At 41.6% G+C, this 14,854-nt stretch overlaps 1 protein-coding gene and 1 long non-coding RNA gene across 4 annotated transcripts in view; one reads left to right on the top strand and one right to left on the bottom strand.

Moving 5' to 3' along the window:
* On the bottom strand, positions 1–14,605 carry Trim12c (tripartite motif-containing 12C). Of its 2 annotated transcripts, none has more exons than NM_001146007.1 (8): positions 14,441–14,605; positions 9,175–9,650; positions 7,896–7,991; positions 6,146–6,376; positions 4,303–4,325; positions 3,125–3,222; positions 2,866–2,892; positions 1–2,620 (listed from the first exon to the last, which is right to left on the bottom strand). In NM_001146007.1, the coding sequence occupies exons 2-8, from the start codon at positions 9,592–9,594 to the stop codon at positions 2,022–2,024; spliced, it is 1,494 nt and encodes a 497-aa protein (NP_001139479.1). In that variant the 5' UTR covers positions 9,595–9,650; positions 14,441–14,605; the 3' UTR covers positions 1–2,021. The 2 variants fall into 2 exon arrangements, with proteins under 2 accessions (NP_001139479.1, NP_783608.3); NM_175677.4 differs by having other exon boundaries at positions 14,551–14,596.
* Positions 13,284–14,854, top strand: part of Gm36430 — a 10,499-nt gene continuing 8,928 nt past the window's right edge. For both annotated transcript variants that reach the window (XR_003946847.1, XR_001778244.2), the window contains exon 1: positions 13,284–14,218. This is a non-coding gene — a long non-coding RNA (predicted gene, 36430). The remainder of the gene's footprint in view (positions 14,219–14,854) is intronic.

The raw sequence follows: 14,854 nt of genomic DNA on the forward strand, positions 1-14,854 counted from the left end.
TGAAGTTACGAGCATTTATTTGTAGTAGACAAAAGAATTATAAATTGTAAAAACAATCAAAAACCTGCAGTTCTGCAATATAGTCATTCCATTTCTTAAAACATAATGGAGTAATAAACCAATATATATTCTTTATTATGTTAAACAGGGTCTTACTCTGTATACAAGGTTGGCTTCAAATACAGAGCAATCTTCCTGCCACAACTTCCCAGATGCAGCACGGCAGGTATGAGCTCCCATGCAAGGTTCTGATACAGGGTCTTAATGATCATTTAATTTAGTCACAGTGATAAGGTTTCCCAAAGGAATAAGACACCATACTGGACTGCCAGTCACATGCCTGAAACAATGTAAATCTTAGTAATAACTCTTATTTATGTTTTACAATATACCAAAAGATAAATTTATTACTGCCATTATTACTAAAAATAAAATGAATATAACAATTTAGTAGTTGATATATATATGTGTGTGTGTATATATGTGTATATATATACACACATGGTACCTTATTCATTTGGGGTCTTTATTGTGACTAAAGAAAGTGATCACTAAGAATACACACACACCCCTCCATAAAAAAGCGGAATGGTCAGGTAATGATAATTGTTATTTAAGGGACTAGTAATAAGACTTCAGGAAAGCTAACCCTTGTTTATTTTCCCATGGTTTCATGGGACACTATAACACAGCATGTATCTCACAGTAATTAACAGAATAAACACTGATATAATTCAGTGGATGCTCTACCCTTACCTAGTTTCTTTTCATGAAAAAAATTATATTTACACAATTTGTGTTTGTGTACATGTCTGGGCCTCTACATGCTACAACATATGTGTGGAAGTCAGGTGCAGGGAATTGAACTCAAGTGCTCAGGCTTGTTGACAAGGACTATTTCCCACTGGCCCATTTCTCATACTGGCTTGAGGCAGAGTACGAAAATAAGCATAGTCACACTGCCACTGCTGACACGTTTGGAACTATGACTGGAGCTCAGATACTCTGAACACAGTATCTTCTTTAGCTTTCTTTCTTTCTTTCTTTCTTTCTTTCTTTCTTTCTTTCTTTCTTTCTTTCTTTCTTTCTTTCTTTTTCTTTCTTTCTTTCTTTCTTTCTTTCTTTCTTTCTTTCTTTCTTTCTTTCTTTCTTTCTTCCCTTCCCTTCCGAACACAGTATCTTCTTTAGCTTTCTTTCTTTCTTCCTTTCCTTTCCTTTCCTTCCCTTCCCTTCCCTTCCCTTCCCTTCCCTTCCCTTCCCTTCCCTTCCCTTCCCTTCCCTTCCCTTCCCTTCCCTTCCCTCCTCTCTAACATGATTTAGACTATCAATGCTCTTCAAAAATATGGAATGCTTCATAAACTCGCATGTCATCTATGAGCAGGGGCCATATTAACATTCCCTGATCATTCTACTTTGGGAACACATGACGCCTGAGCAAGAACACAGTGTGCCTCATTGTGATGCTTCTCCTTCATTCTTTGATGAAGATGCATCCTGGTAAAACTGGCCTACAGCTAAGGGTGCATTTCTTAACCACAGATTCCTACCTATAATTTTCAGAATGAATGGACAAGTTGTTGAACTTTCTTTAATCTTCTTTCATTGATATGCAGGATGAAGTTATAGAGAACTGACAGAGCTGAGGTAATTAGCTCAGTGGTGGAGCACCTCCTCAGGGGTGGAGCACCTCCTCACCATGCACAAGGCCTTGGCTTCCACCTCTGGCATGAAGAATAAGAGAACTTTGCAGCAGTGTTATCTTACACAATGAGCACTCAGGCACTTTTCCTTGACCAAATGGGAAGTGATTTACTATTCTCATCTAAAACAAAACAAAACTGAAAGAAACTGAGAAGAATCTGACCTAGAGAAATGAATATATCCTTTTTTACCAATGAAAGACATTCACACAGAAAGACTAGAGTCAGGAAAAAAAAAAAGAGAGAGAAAATGGTACGATGAGCTCAGGCAAATGGACATACATATCAGAGCCAGAGACCCTGCAAGTAAACAGGCAAATGTTAAGAGTCTGGCCAGCAAATTGTCATGGGCTCTGAACTTCCCATGGGATTAAAATATGGAAAAACCCTATCAGGAAAGGAAGCTGTACAGAATCTGTAGATAAGAGTCCCATTGTTGGAAATATTGTAAAATGAGAGAGTCCCAGCTGCATAGTCAAGGAAAACACCAACACGACAGGGCGGGACCATCAGAGACAGGGTCAAGACACTGGGCTTGCCTGTGAAAGGACACTCCTCAAAAGCATTATACACAGACTTTTTCCACAGCCCTATAACCCAGAAGCCATATTTTGGTTGATAATGTGAATCATTCTTAATCCCCCTGCGAAATAAAGGGTTTCTTTCAGCATTTGAACGAAATATTGGATTGAAGAGGTAGCTTCCATCACTTAACCCCAGAACCCAAGCACCTTTTCCAGACACATCTACTTCCCAGTAATGTTTTCCTGATTGGATAACTGGGTGTCCCAGGACACCTTCATGAGAGTTTTCACAGCCATGTTCAAGATTCCTTGCTTGGAGGTCTTCATATCGTATTTGCCTTTTGTCATCAGTAATGGCAATGTTTGGATTGTTGTTTTGAACCAGCGTCACCTGAACTGCACAAAACAGGACTGCATGTCATGAGAAGGACAGGAAACAGCCTTATCTGTGACGTTATTAATAGAAGTCTAAGAAGAAAGTGTACAGGCACTGGAGAGAACTTTGTGCAGAAGTCACAGGAGGCAGAACATTGCAGGAGCATTACATACTTTGGGAGAAGCAACATGAGGCCAAACAGAAACATAAGCTCTTGCAAGACAGTGAGAAGTGGGTAACTTACGATGCTGAAATTTTTCCTTACCCCAGTAGCGTTGAGCCTCTGTGACCTCTGAAAAGGGGTAAGAATTTACAATATTAAATGCATGCAAAGGCACTGTAAAGTCCTTTTCTTCTGTGGATAAGGGGAAGAGTTGGAAACCCTAACAGGGTCCTTTAAAGATGAACAGTCATTTCCCATCTGAGATGGTTAAATCACCAGTAGCTGGAGGCTACTCTTCCTTGACCATATCTAGAAACCACTTGAATCCTGCAGCCAAATCACGGAGCATAACTCTCCTCACCTTGCAGCACTTGCAGCATGCCTTGCAGGTCAGGGGCTCGGAACTTTCTTTGTTCCCTGGCGATGGCTTTGGGCTTCTTCATCGAAAAAGTATGACTCCTAGGGATAAAAAGCAATTGACCTGCAATCCCTCCCAGTGACCCCCAACTCCCACAGATTCCTCTCCTTTCCACCACAGATGACCTTGAGCTCTTTCGAGGAAGCTGAAGAGGTAGAGAGATGCCAGTCACATGAATACAATCATGTCTCCTTCAAATTACATTCAACGAAGTGTTGGGAAGGTCTTACATTCTCAGAACCATGGTGCTTGCCCTCTAAAATTAAACAGTTATTTTTCTCCCACTCTGACTGCTTGAGCTCACAAGAGATGATAAAGTAATAAATCTTAAAACAAACCATATCTAATGCCTGAAAAAAGTGTGTGGAAAGTATTCACATGAACGTTATGTGTGAGAAATATATCTAATATCTTCAAAATGCTTAGGCAATATGGAGACTAGCAAATAACATCTGATTTCCCGGGTTCTCTTGAAGAAATTCAAAACAGTTGGAAAAGATGAGGACAACAAACTAAGATTAATATAATCCCAGTGTCTCAGGAAAATACTGGTTGTCAGCTGGGTGTGCCCTGTGGACACAAGGATACCTATCCTCTACCTACACTCCCATAGGGTATGGGAAAGAAAAGGATAGTTGATAAAACCTGCATCAAAAAGCATTATGTGCAGAGAGTCAAGCTGTTTTTGTAAATCTAAATATAATAACAGAGAAAGATTGAATGTCTTCTAGTCTAAGAAGAAAATAGTGTGAACATATAGGAATTTTTCCAATGGAAAATTCCTTGTATATTGCAGACATACAAGACACATCCTATCTACCAAAAAAAAGGACCTGTTAAATCCAGATTTACAGTCACATGCAAGCACATAGGGTGAACCACAATAGAGTTAAGAGTACCCTAATTTTTTTAATCCCTAATCCAACTACTGAGCTAAACTCTTCAATTCCCCACAACCCATCTCTCTACCATAGAATCTAATCTATTCTCAATAGTTGTAATATTGCTTTTTGATCAGAAACTCAGTACTTCATCTAAATTGCCCCAACCTGGGAGAAATTATGTTCGACTTGAAAACTAAATCATTCCTACCACATAGAAAGACTGGAACCCATACATACCGTTTTATGATGTTCTCCACACCCTAGATAGAAACAGAGAAAACAGGAATTAAGACTTCTCATTAAGATAAAGGGGTTGGGGGGGGGAGTTGAGAATCCTCACAACTGAAATTCTCTGAAAGAAAAGTCATGACAATACACAAGGAGCTATTTCCTGCAAGGGATAGTCTGTAAATGAGTTTACTGAGGCAGCAAACAATGACATCTAATTGAGGGGCAGACAAAGTGATGAATCAGAGAAAGATTTGTTGGAATGAGTCAGAAATAAGATATGCTTAACTCTCATGAGAGCAGACAGGAAAGGGAGGCTCTTTAAGAGCAGTGCAGGAAAAAAGAGTCAATTGGAAGTCAGGGCAGTGACTGTGGTTCTTACATATGCCTCACTTCAGTTTGGCTTTTGTCTGTGACTTCTTCAGTTAGGCTTTGAGATGGCTGACTTTCTACACAGTCTACTTAAATACATTCTTTACAAGACTTTTCACACATATCTCATGGACTTCCCTTCTTATCCCTACATTTTTTTCTCTCTCTCATTATTATGTCTCCTTTTAAAACTTCTGTGATGGTTTGTATATGCTTGGCCCAGAAAAATGGCACTTTTAGGAGGTGTGGTCTTATTGGAATAGGGGTGGCCTTGTAGGTCTGTCACTGTGGGCGTGGGCTTTAAGACCCTTGGTCTAGCTGCCTGGAAGCCAGTCTTCTCCTAGCAGCCTTCAGATGAAAATGTAGAACTCTCAGTTCCTCCTGCACTATACCTGCTTGAATGCTGCTGTGCTCCTCCCTTGATGATAATGGACTGAGCCTCTGAATTTATAAGCCAGCCCCAATTAAATGTCCTTATAAGAGTGTACTGGTGTCTGTTCACAACAGTAAAACCCCAAGACAACATCTTAAATTTCATTTTTACATTTCTTTTATAGCTAATTTTATTTTATGTGTGCTTTGCCTGCTCCAATGTATGATCCGTGTACCACATGTGTGTCTGTGCCCAAAGAAGTCAGAGGGTGTCATATCTCATGGAACTACAGATGGCTGTGAACCACTGTGGGTTTGGGGAACAGAACCCAGGTGTCCTTAATGGCTGCTCCATCACTCTAAACTTACTATTTTACTTCCTTTTCTTTTTTTAAAGATTTGTTTATTTTATGTGTATGAGTTCTCTATCAGCATGTACACCTGCATGTCAGATGAAGCATCAGATCCCAGTATAATTGCATGAGAGCCACCATGTGGTTGTTGGGAATTGAACTCAGGTCCTCTGGAAGAGCAGACTGTGTTCTTAACCACTGAGTCATCCTTTGAGTCCACTATTTAACCTCTTAGTTGTAGCTTTAATAATGAGAGGATGTTGGATTCCCTAACACTGGAGTTACTTTGAGTTGCAATGTGGGTACTGGGAATTGAACCCAGACATTCTAGAAGAGCAGTCAATGCTCTTAATTACTGAGCTACTGCAGATAAAGAAATCCTTAGATTATCCTATGATGTACGACATAAACATCCCTTAGTTAGTAGTTCCTTTCTTTGGCAGTGACTAACTGGGATTAGTAAGATACTTGAATCACACAGAGCTCTGTAGAGAGCTGGTGTCATAAATGCCCATGGATCCAATAGATCTCCTCCAAGATTTAACTTTTGTGCTGTTCTCTACAAATTCATAAAAATAAAATTCCACTCCTTCTTATTTGTGCATGCAGTGATCCCTCCAGCCTCTGAAACTGAGTCAGCAAAGAGTTCAGGAAGAGCTCACTGTCATCACCAGGAAGACCACAGCACCAGAGAGGAAGGGCAATGGCTTCCATGCCTTCTGACTCTCAGACCCTGGGACCTCCTGCAGCCTTACCTGCAGTATTTCTATGTCTGAGCACTGTAACTGATGTTCCACATCTGAAATGAAGTCTTCTAGCAACTTGCTCTGCTGAGCATGCTCATTTTCAGACTCTGCCAGTTTGTTGATAATGTTTTCCTTCTCTTGCTTCAGCTTCTGCAATTCCTTCTTCTCTTCAGAGTTCATGATATCCCTCATTCGTTTAAACTCTGACTGAACATTCTCCACATCTTTCTGTATTTGATTCTTCAGAGATAAGAAAAGGGAGAACCATTAAGTTTGTCAAAACTTGCTGCGTGTGAATTGTCGTTTTTGTTTTGTTTTTTCATTTGTTTGGTTTTGTTTTTTCCAGACAGGGTTTCTCTGTGCAGCCCTGCCTGTCCTGGAACTCACTCTATAGATCCACCTGCATCTGCCTCCAGAGTACTGAGATTGGAAGCCTGCTCCATCATCTCCCAGCCTTGTATGGGAATGGAGATAGGGAAAAGGAAGGGATTCTTAGGGAACCTTGGATAGCCTTTTAGTGTCTGTTAATGACATTCCAACACACAGACCTCTGGTCAGCTTTCCTCAGACCACCTAAACCAAAATGGAACACCAGGCTATAATCAGCTTTCATTCAGCTGTCTAAGACAGTTGTTTCTGCCTGTAATATTCCTCATTCTACTTTTAAAAAAGACTTTATTGTTGGAAAGATAGTTCAGAAGTTAAGAGTACTGGCTACTCTTCTGGAGGTCTGAAATTCAATTGCCAGCACCCACATGGTGACTCACAGCAACCTGTAACTCTAGTTCTAAGAGATCTGATGTCCTATTCTGACTTCCATGGGAACCAGACACACATATGCTTAAAATAAAAAATAAATAAATATTTAAAATATTTTTGATAAAAAGCACTTTAACAATATATTTATTTTTAATTGTATTTATTCTTATTCTCTCCCTCTTTCCTCTCTGCTTCTCTCTCTCTCTCTCTTTCTCTCCCTCTCTCTCTCTGTTTGTTTTTCCTGTTTGTATCATGTGTGTCAGGAGAGGATACTGGGACCTCCAGAAGTAGAATTATGCATAGTTATGATCGACCATGTGGTTGTCGGGAACCAAATTCAAGTCCTCTGCAAGAGCAAGAAGTACTCTTAATTACTGAGTCATCTTTCTACCCCTCCCTTTGTTTCTTTCCTTCTTATCTATCTATCTATCTATCTATCCATCTTATCTACCCATCCATCTATCCATCCTTCTTTCCTTCCTTCCTTCCTTCTTTCCTACCTACCTACCTACCTACCTACCTATCTAGACCAGGTTTTACCTTGTAGTCATAGTTGACCTAGTACTTGCTATGTACACAAAGCCAGTCTTTACCTTACAGATATCTGTTTCTGCCTCCCAGCTGCTGGGATTAAAGGCATAAGCCATCATATGTGCCATTACATTCTGCTTTTAACTCCCTGGCAGAAGTTAAACACTGATCACATACCCATGACCCACCCATTCCCAACTATCGTCTTCTGTAGACTCAGTTTCAGAAGGCACCATGGAAATGACCCAGTATCCATCCAGACCACGCATCCTCCAAGGTGCCAGCTCCTCACAGAGCCCAGCTCAGGTGTGATACACTGACTCTACATCTCCAGCCAGGGGAACCAGTAGGGAGGAGTATCAAGGTTTCTTGGCCTCATCAACTCCCAGGAAGTAAAGACCCCAGAAGCTTCTTGCCCAGGTCCCTCCCAGGCATCAGGCTGACACCCTTAGGAAGGGTCCCCACTTGCCTCCCAGTAAGTTCTATCCTTCTGAAGGTCATCTTTCCAGTTTTCAAATTCTTTCTTGTCTGCCATCAGCCTTTGCAGAACTACCTGCAGCTGCTCCTGTAAGAAAGGAATTGTAGCAGAGTCAAGCTGTGTGCTTAGTAGGACTGTTGTTCTATCCAAAGGCCAAAACCTTCTGGAAAGATAGAAAGTTAAGGATTTCTACCTTTCTTTTAAAGGATTGTGATATGAATTCTTTACATAACAATTATATACACATATAGTTTTAATCTATTATGAATAAGTAGATAAGACACTTTTGAAATGAAGGCAAACAGGGACAAAATCAACTTGGTCTGGGAAGTTTACAGAAACCCAGGGAATGGCAACTAGAGTCTAGGAGTAGGAAGAAAATAATAAGGAATAACCATCTACTTGGAAAAGGATTCCCCATCTTCTATCCAAATGGTGGTCTCAAGCCATGCCAGGTATGTAGATATCAGAGAATAATTTGCAACTTGCAGCCATCAGTTCTCTCCTTCAGTGGTCTGGTTTCTGATTTCAGACTCAGGCCGTTATACTTGGCAACAAGCCATTAAGGCATTGCTCCCAACCCTCATCTTATTTACTTTGACACGTAAAGTATAATCAGAGCTTTTCGTGGACATAAAATCTCAACAGTATACAACAAACTGTAAAAACACTTGCTATTGTTCTAGAGTTTGTCACCCTTGGTAGATTCTCTTAGGATTAAGCTCAATGGATAGTCCCATTCTTTCAAGCCTCAGAAGGTAACAGGATGGAATGAAATCCAGGTCTGGATTCCGTGATGATCAGGTCTTGCGCGCGTGCAAATGGCCAGGAAGAATGACGTTGCAACAGGATCCTTCTGCACACGTTTATTCAATCCTGTTTCTTCTTGTTTATATCTCCCTTGTTTATATCTCCCCCGAACCCTGGGCCTCTCACTCTTTTATAGTCTCAGTTCCCATCCACGTACAGCAGGTCACGCCACCTCACCAGGTATGCAGCTTCAGCTAATCAGGGCAGCAGGGGCATATCTCCATCAAAATGGATTCACCAGTATCCTGGTACACCTGCACAGCTCTCACGATGGTTGTGGCTTATATTCAGGTGAGGAACTCAGGTGCAAGCCATACGACTTAGCTGCAGTCCCTGGAGCCTTTGGGACTGCTGCCACACCTGCTCCTCACAATCAGGTAACTGAATGATCACAGGAAGTAGAGATTTTCCACCTGGTACTGTTTCCTGCTGTCTCCCACCCTCCAACCCCCCTCCTTACCTTGTACTCCTGGGCCACCTCTTCAATGAGAGCTGTTTTGTGGCCCCGGTGCTCCTGAGATCGCTCACAAAGCCAGCAGATGGCCATCATGTCCTTCCTACAGAAGAGCTGGAGTTTCTCTCCATGTCTTGCACAGTTAAACACTTTCTGCTCCTCTTCTGGGCTAGGCTTGAACTCTTTGAGCCTCTCTACTATGTTGGCCACATGTAGATTAGGCCTCAGATTGCTAGACTGGTAACTAAGTCGGCACACAGGGCAACTGAACATTTCCTTATCGCATTTGGTGGATTCAAAGTACACCGTGATGCAGCCTTGGCAGAAGCTGTGACCACAATCTGCACTCACAGGTTTCACCATCAGGTTCAGACAGAGAGGACAGGTCACTTCCTCCTTTAAATTCTTCATGAATTGTGAAGCCATAGTTGCTGTGATCCTGTGTATGACTGTCCTGACTCCTCGCACTTCTGCTCAGGTGCCTATGTGATTGGGATGGTGAAAGGGGGGCAAGTAAGAAAAGGAACATCAGTCCATTTGATGGCTTCTCCTCCACCTCCATGAGACTCCCCAACCATACAGGTAAGCTTCCCTTTCCTCACTCATCTTCCCTGTTCTCTTGAGCCTTCTGGACCAAGCCAAGCTGCCCTAAGCAGCCTGTTAGTCAAGGGAGATCTCCATTCTCCTGCCCACTCTCAGCCAACCTACATTGGACTTGATACTCCTGAACTATACAGAACTGCAGGTCTGCAATCATATGACCCAAGTATATCCACCAGAGGCATGCCACACCAGGACCATTGAGGTTGATCCCTGCTCCCAATACCTACTACAAGAAGAATACCCAGGGACAAAAAGCATCCAGATGGCTAAAGGCCCTTGAAAGAACACAATCAATAAGAGCTAGGGCCTCAGAAATCTGCCTGCCCCTGCCTCCCAAGTGCTGAGATTAAAGGCATGCATCACCAACACCCAGCAAAGTATTTCTTTTTAAATTTCTATAGCTCTATAATACAACTTGAAATCAGAGATGGTGATACTTCGAGCAGTTCTTTTATTGTTTAGCATTGTTTTAGCTATTCTGGGTCTTTTTTTTTTCCTTTTTTCCATATAAAGTTGAAAATTGTCCTTTCAAAGCCTGTAAAGAATTGCATTGGCATTTTGATGAGGACTGAGTTGAATCTGTAGATTGCTTTTGCTAGGATGACGATGTTTACTAGTTCATCCTACGAATCCCTAAGCATGGAAGATCTTTCCATCTTGTGATACCCTTTTCAGATTCTTCAAAGACTTGAAGTTTTTATCATACAAGTCTTTCACTTCCTTGGTTAGAATTATCCTGATATTTTATATTATTTGAGGCTATTATGAAGGGTTTTGTTTCCCTGACTTCCTTTTCAGTTCACTTGTCATTTATATAGAGCTCTTTTTCATTCCTGAACATATGATGGTGCTCTGCCCTGCCCTGCTACAGAGTCAGGGCCATACGTAGCTACTACATTCCTTCTCCTTGGACCTGAGTTGCTAAGGTGTGTGTGAGGGTCTCAGGTCATGTTTTGTGGTAATCTCCATCTATCAGAAGCTTGGTGGTGAGGAACTCACTGAGCAGTTTCCAAATGCCACAGTGGTTCATTTCACATGCTCCTGACACCACAGATCCTCTGAGAACATAACACTGGCCTCATACTTTGGGGAAAGATAAATTATCAAGCCCCTCAAAATCCTTACTACTGATGATGCTAATGACCTGCATAGCTACTGACATTGCCATAAATGACTTCACATCAGGCCACAGACACAATCAGACTTGGTGAGTACTCAGTCCTGCTCACGTACCTGTATAAAGACTCTACTGCTGTACCTAGCTAGAATCAGAGCCATCATACCTAATTAAGTGCCACCCTTATATGGAATATTTAAGTCCTTCCACATAGAATCTACCTTGAAAAGTTTAGAGGAGATAGTTGTTCCATAATGATGCAAGCATTAACACAGGGACACACACACACACACACACACAAGCGAGAAACATCATTTTATCACAAGATTATTATCATACTGTAGTAACTGACTCCAAAGAATAGAAATCATTGATTGTATTCCAAAATAAGAATTAATGAGAAAAAAACACTAAAATCAATAATGCAATAGGAAAGAACACTGAAATTCTGGAGCTTAATAGCTCAAATGAGTGAAACTGATCCTGCAATAGAGAGATTCAATCAATATGAGACATGATCAAGCAAAAAGTCTATCAACTTGAAATCAGCCCACTTAAAAGAATCATACAAGCTGGCCGGTGGTGGTGCACACCTTTCATCCCAGCACTTGGGAGGCAGAGGCAGGCGGATCTCTGTGAATTTGATGCCAGCCTGGTCTACAAAGTGAGTTTCAGGACAGCCAGGGCTACACAGAGAAACCCCGTCTACAAAAACCAGAAAAACCAATCAAACAAACAAACAAAAAAGAATCATACAAACCCAATCAACCAACCACCACCATCACCAACAAAAACAAACAGTAAGACAAAAACAAATACCCTAATATACCCTACAAAGGAACAAACAAACATGGAATCCATCTGTGTTGACCAACTACTCCTGGGCATGGAGCTTGCCTTGGAGGGTCATTGATATACCCAGCAACACACCATTGGAGAAACCTGATTTTTAAATTTTAAGAGAGTAGGCATGAAATTGGGTGAGTAATAAGTAGTTGGGGAAGGGGAAAAATATAATAAAAGAATTTAAAATGTTTTTAAAAATAAAAAGATAAATAAATGAATACCATCACTCCTACAGTGTCATGTCAAAGCCAGACAAGAACAAAGATGATGATTTATGGGGCATCATTTAGAAAATCAGTATACGTCTTACGAATGTTCCACAAGAAGATGAAGCAGAAAAGAAAGCAGAGAGGATGTCATTAAGGAACTGATCTTGAACTGCCACAGGACACTCCCACCAATGACAGCAGCATACGCATGGAGAGCATTGTTCTGGAAGGATCATCTGAAGGGCCACAAAAGAGGTTTTAATAAAGTATCAAGAGTGAAATGATATGAAACATCTTTTGTAACCACAATGGTATGAAATTAGAAATCACCAAAAGAGAGATTTGGAAAAAAATTTCACAAATATGGAAATTATACACCATTCTCTAAACCAATGAGCAAAGAAGAAATCAAAGGGAGGTTTTTGAAAAATGAAATGACAATGGATGCACACAACTCAGCACTGCACTCTATGCTCCAGACAGTCTAAGAGGGGAGCACACATCTCAGCAAATTCAGCAGTCTAGATAGTCTAAGAGGGAAGCCTGCCGGGACTACATTAAACAAAGAAACATTATCTCAAGTAAATAACTTAATACTTGGCCTCAGGCAAGTAGACAAAAAATAACTAAACCAAAAGTTATCAGAAGGGAAGAGAAAGCTGATGAGAAAGACCCAAGGAAAAGTGTTAATGAATAATCTGAGCTGTTGTTCTTTGTCTCTGTCTCTGTCCTTCTCTGTCTCTCTCTCTCTCTCCCCTCCCTCCACCCCCTCTCTCATTTTGGGAGCAGGGTTTTACTATGTAGCCCTGGCTGTCTTGGAGCCCTCTATGTAGATGAGGTTGGCCTAGAACTCACAAGGTTCCTCTTGTCTCAGCCTTCCCAGTACTGGAATTAAATGCATGTGCCCAGCTGCTCCAAGTTCTTTCTTTAAGACAATATGTAAGGAAATAAAGGTAACAGATTCATAGCCACACTAACTTAGAGAGAGGGAGAGGGAGAGGGAGAGGGAGAGGGAGAGGGAGAGGGAGAGGGAGAGGGAGAGGGAGAGGGAGAGGGAGAGGGAGAGGGAGAGGGAGAGGGAGAGGGAGAGGGAGAGGGAGAGGGAGAGAGGGGAGGGGAGGGGAAGGGGAGGGGAGGGAAGAACTCAAGCAAATTCAAGAATGAAGGCACTGGCTTATGAACACGGACAAGAAACAGTTGTTGAGAAAGCAAAACACACAAAATCAACCTTGACAGGAGAAGGTTTGTTGATGTCTTCTGGGCGTCTAGATTAGCTTTAGAGCAAAGCCATGATATCCCTGATCACACTGGTTTCTCCCATGGCTCTCTCAAGCTTTTTTTTTTTTTTTTTTTAATTTGTCATTTTTTAACATCAATCAAAAATTTAATTTTCTTTCTTTAAAGGTAGAAAGAGGCTATTGCAGTCATGTGCTCCTGACACTACAGAGACTTGGGGCTGGGGCTGTCGGACAAGCTGGAGACCAGTCTGGGCAACATAAAATGTATCCTCTCTCCAAGAAACCTTACAAAAGCTGGCACTTTGGGGGAAATCTTCAGATGTGTCACTGGAGCATGCTCATAGTAGTTTTCCCATCTTCAAACACCCCTTCCCCTCTGCGTGGGAACTGAACCCAAAGCTTGAAAAGTACTCTATCACTGAACTAAGTCACAGATGTCTTTTAAAAAAATATTCTATGAATGAGTCTTATTGAGTTGCTGATGATGGCCATCAATTTATAATCCTTCTGCCTCCTGTTTATCTGGAATCTCAAGCTGGGCTGAAGTCTATATTGGTATGGAGAAAATATCGGAAGGGGAAAGATAATAGCTGAAGTTATTCCCAGGCTTGGGACTGTCAAACAGGGTCTGTGACTAAATAACAGGCTCTCAGTCTCTGGTACTAAACTGAGAGAAACTCTGGGACTCTTAGAGGAGTATTTTGCAACTTTCCTAATGCTGCAACTCTTTAGAAAACTTCCTCGTGTTGTATTGACCCCAACCATAAAACTGTGGTATTTGCTACCTCATAACTATATTTTTCTACTGTTGTGAATCATAATATGAATATATGATATGCGAGATATCTAAAGTGCAACTCCTGTGAAAAGGTCATTCAAACGAGTCCGATCCGGTAAAGAACCAAAGCCCTAAAGTATGCGGAAGTACCACTTTATCACACAAAAACACATTGAAAAGCAGAGGCTCTGATCCAGCTTTGCTGCCTGGAAAGGGAATGTCTGTGGTAGGAAACAACGCTCTGGGTCTCGTGCACAAGGTACAATTCAAAATTACAGATTGTGAAACTGAAGGGGGAGACTAAACCTGGAAAAAACACAACTTTAAAGTAGTTTTGTTGTTGTTGTTGTTGTTGGTGGTGGTGGTGTTTTGTTGTTGTTGTTGAGGAGGCACCTCCCTCAAGCTCCCCCATTTGCATTTTCAGCCAGAGGCCGGCAGCCCCTCCCCCTTCCCCTCCCCCGCTTTTACAGGATAAACTCACCCAAGCAAAAGCAATGTTCTCCTTTCAAAGTCTTCAAAAGTCTGCCCCCTAAAATTGCTCAGCCCGTTATCAGACGCCAGAAAGTTGTAAACCAGGGAGAATTAACTAACCAATCCAGAACTTCAAGGTATTTCCGACTCGAAGCTAGAGAAACGAAAGTTTGAGAGCTGGAAATGAAACAGAAACCACAACTCTACAGACCAATGAGATGCCTTTGCATAAGCCTGCAGGGCCCACACTGACTGAGGAAGTTATCCTCATATCAGCATTGGCTGGCTCTGGAGACTGGGGAGGAGTTATGTGCAGAGCCAGGCAGAAACACCTCACCACCCTCACAGCAGAGAGTAATGAGCTGCAGAGGGCTCTCCAGCTGCCCAATAGTCTCCACCAGATTATGTATTGTGTGGCTCAACA

Source organism: Mus musculus, chromosome 7 (genome assembly GCF_000001635.26).
Source record: "Mus musculus strain C57BL/6J chromosome 7, GRCm38.p6 C57BL/6J".
NCBI lineage: Eukaryota > Metazoa > Chordata > Mammalia > Rodentia > Muridae > Mus > Mus musculus.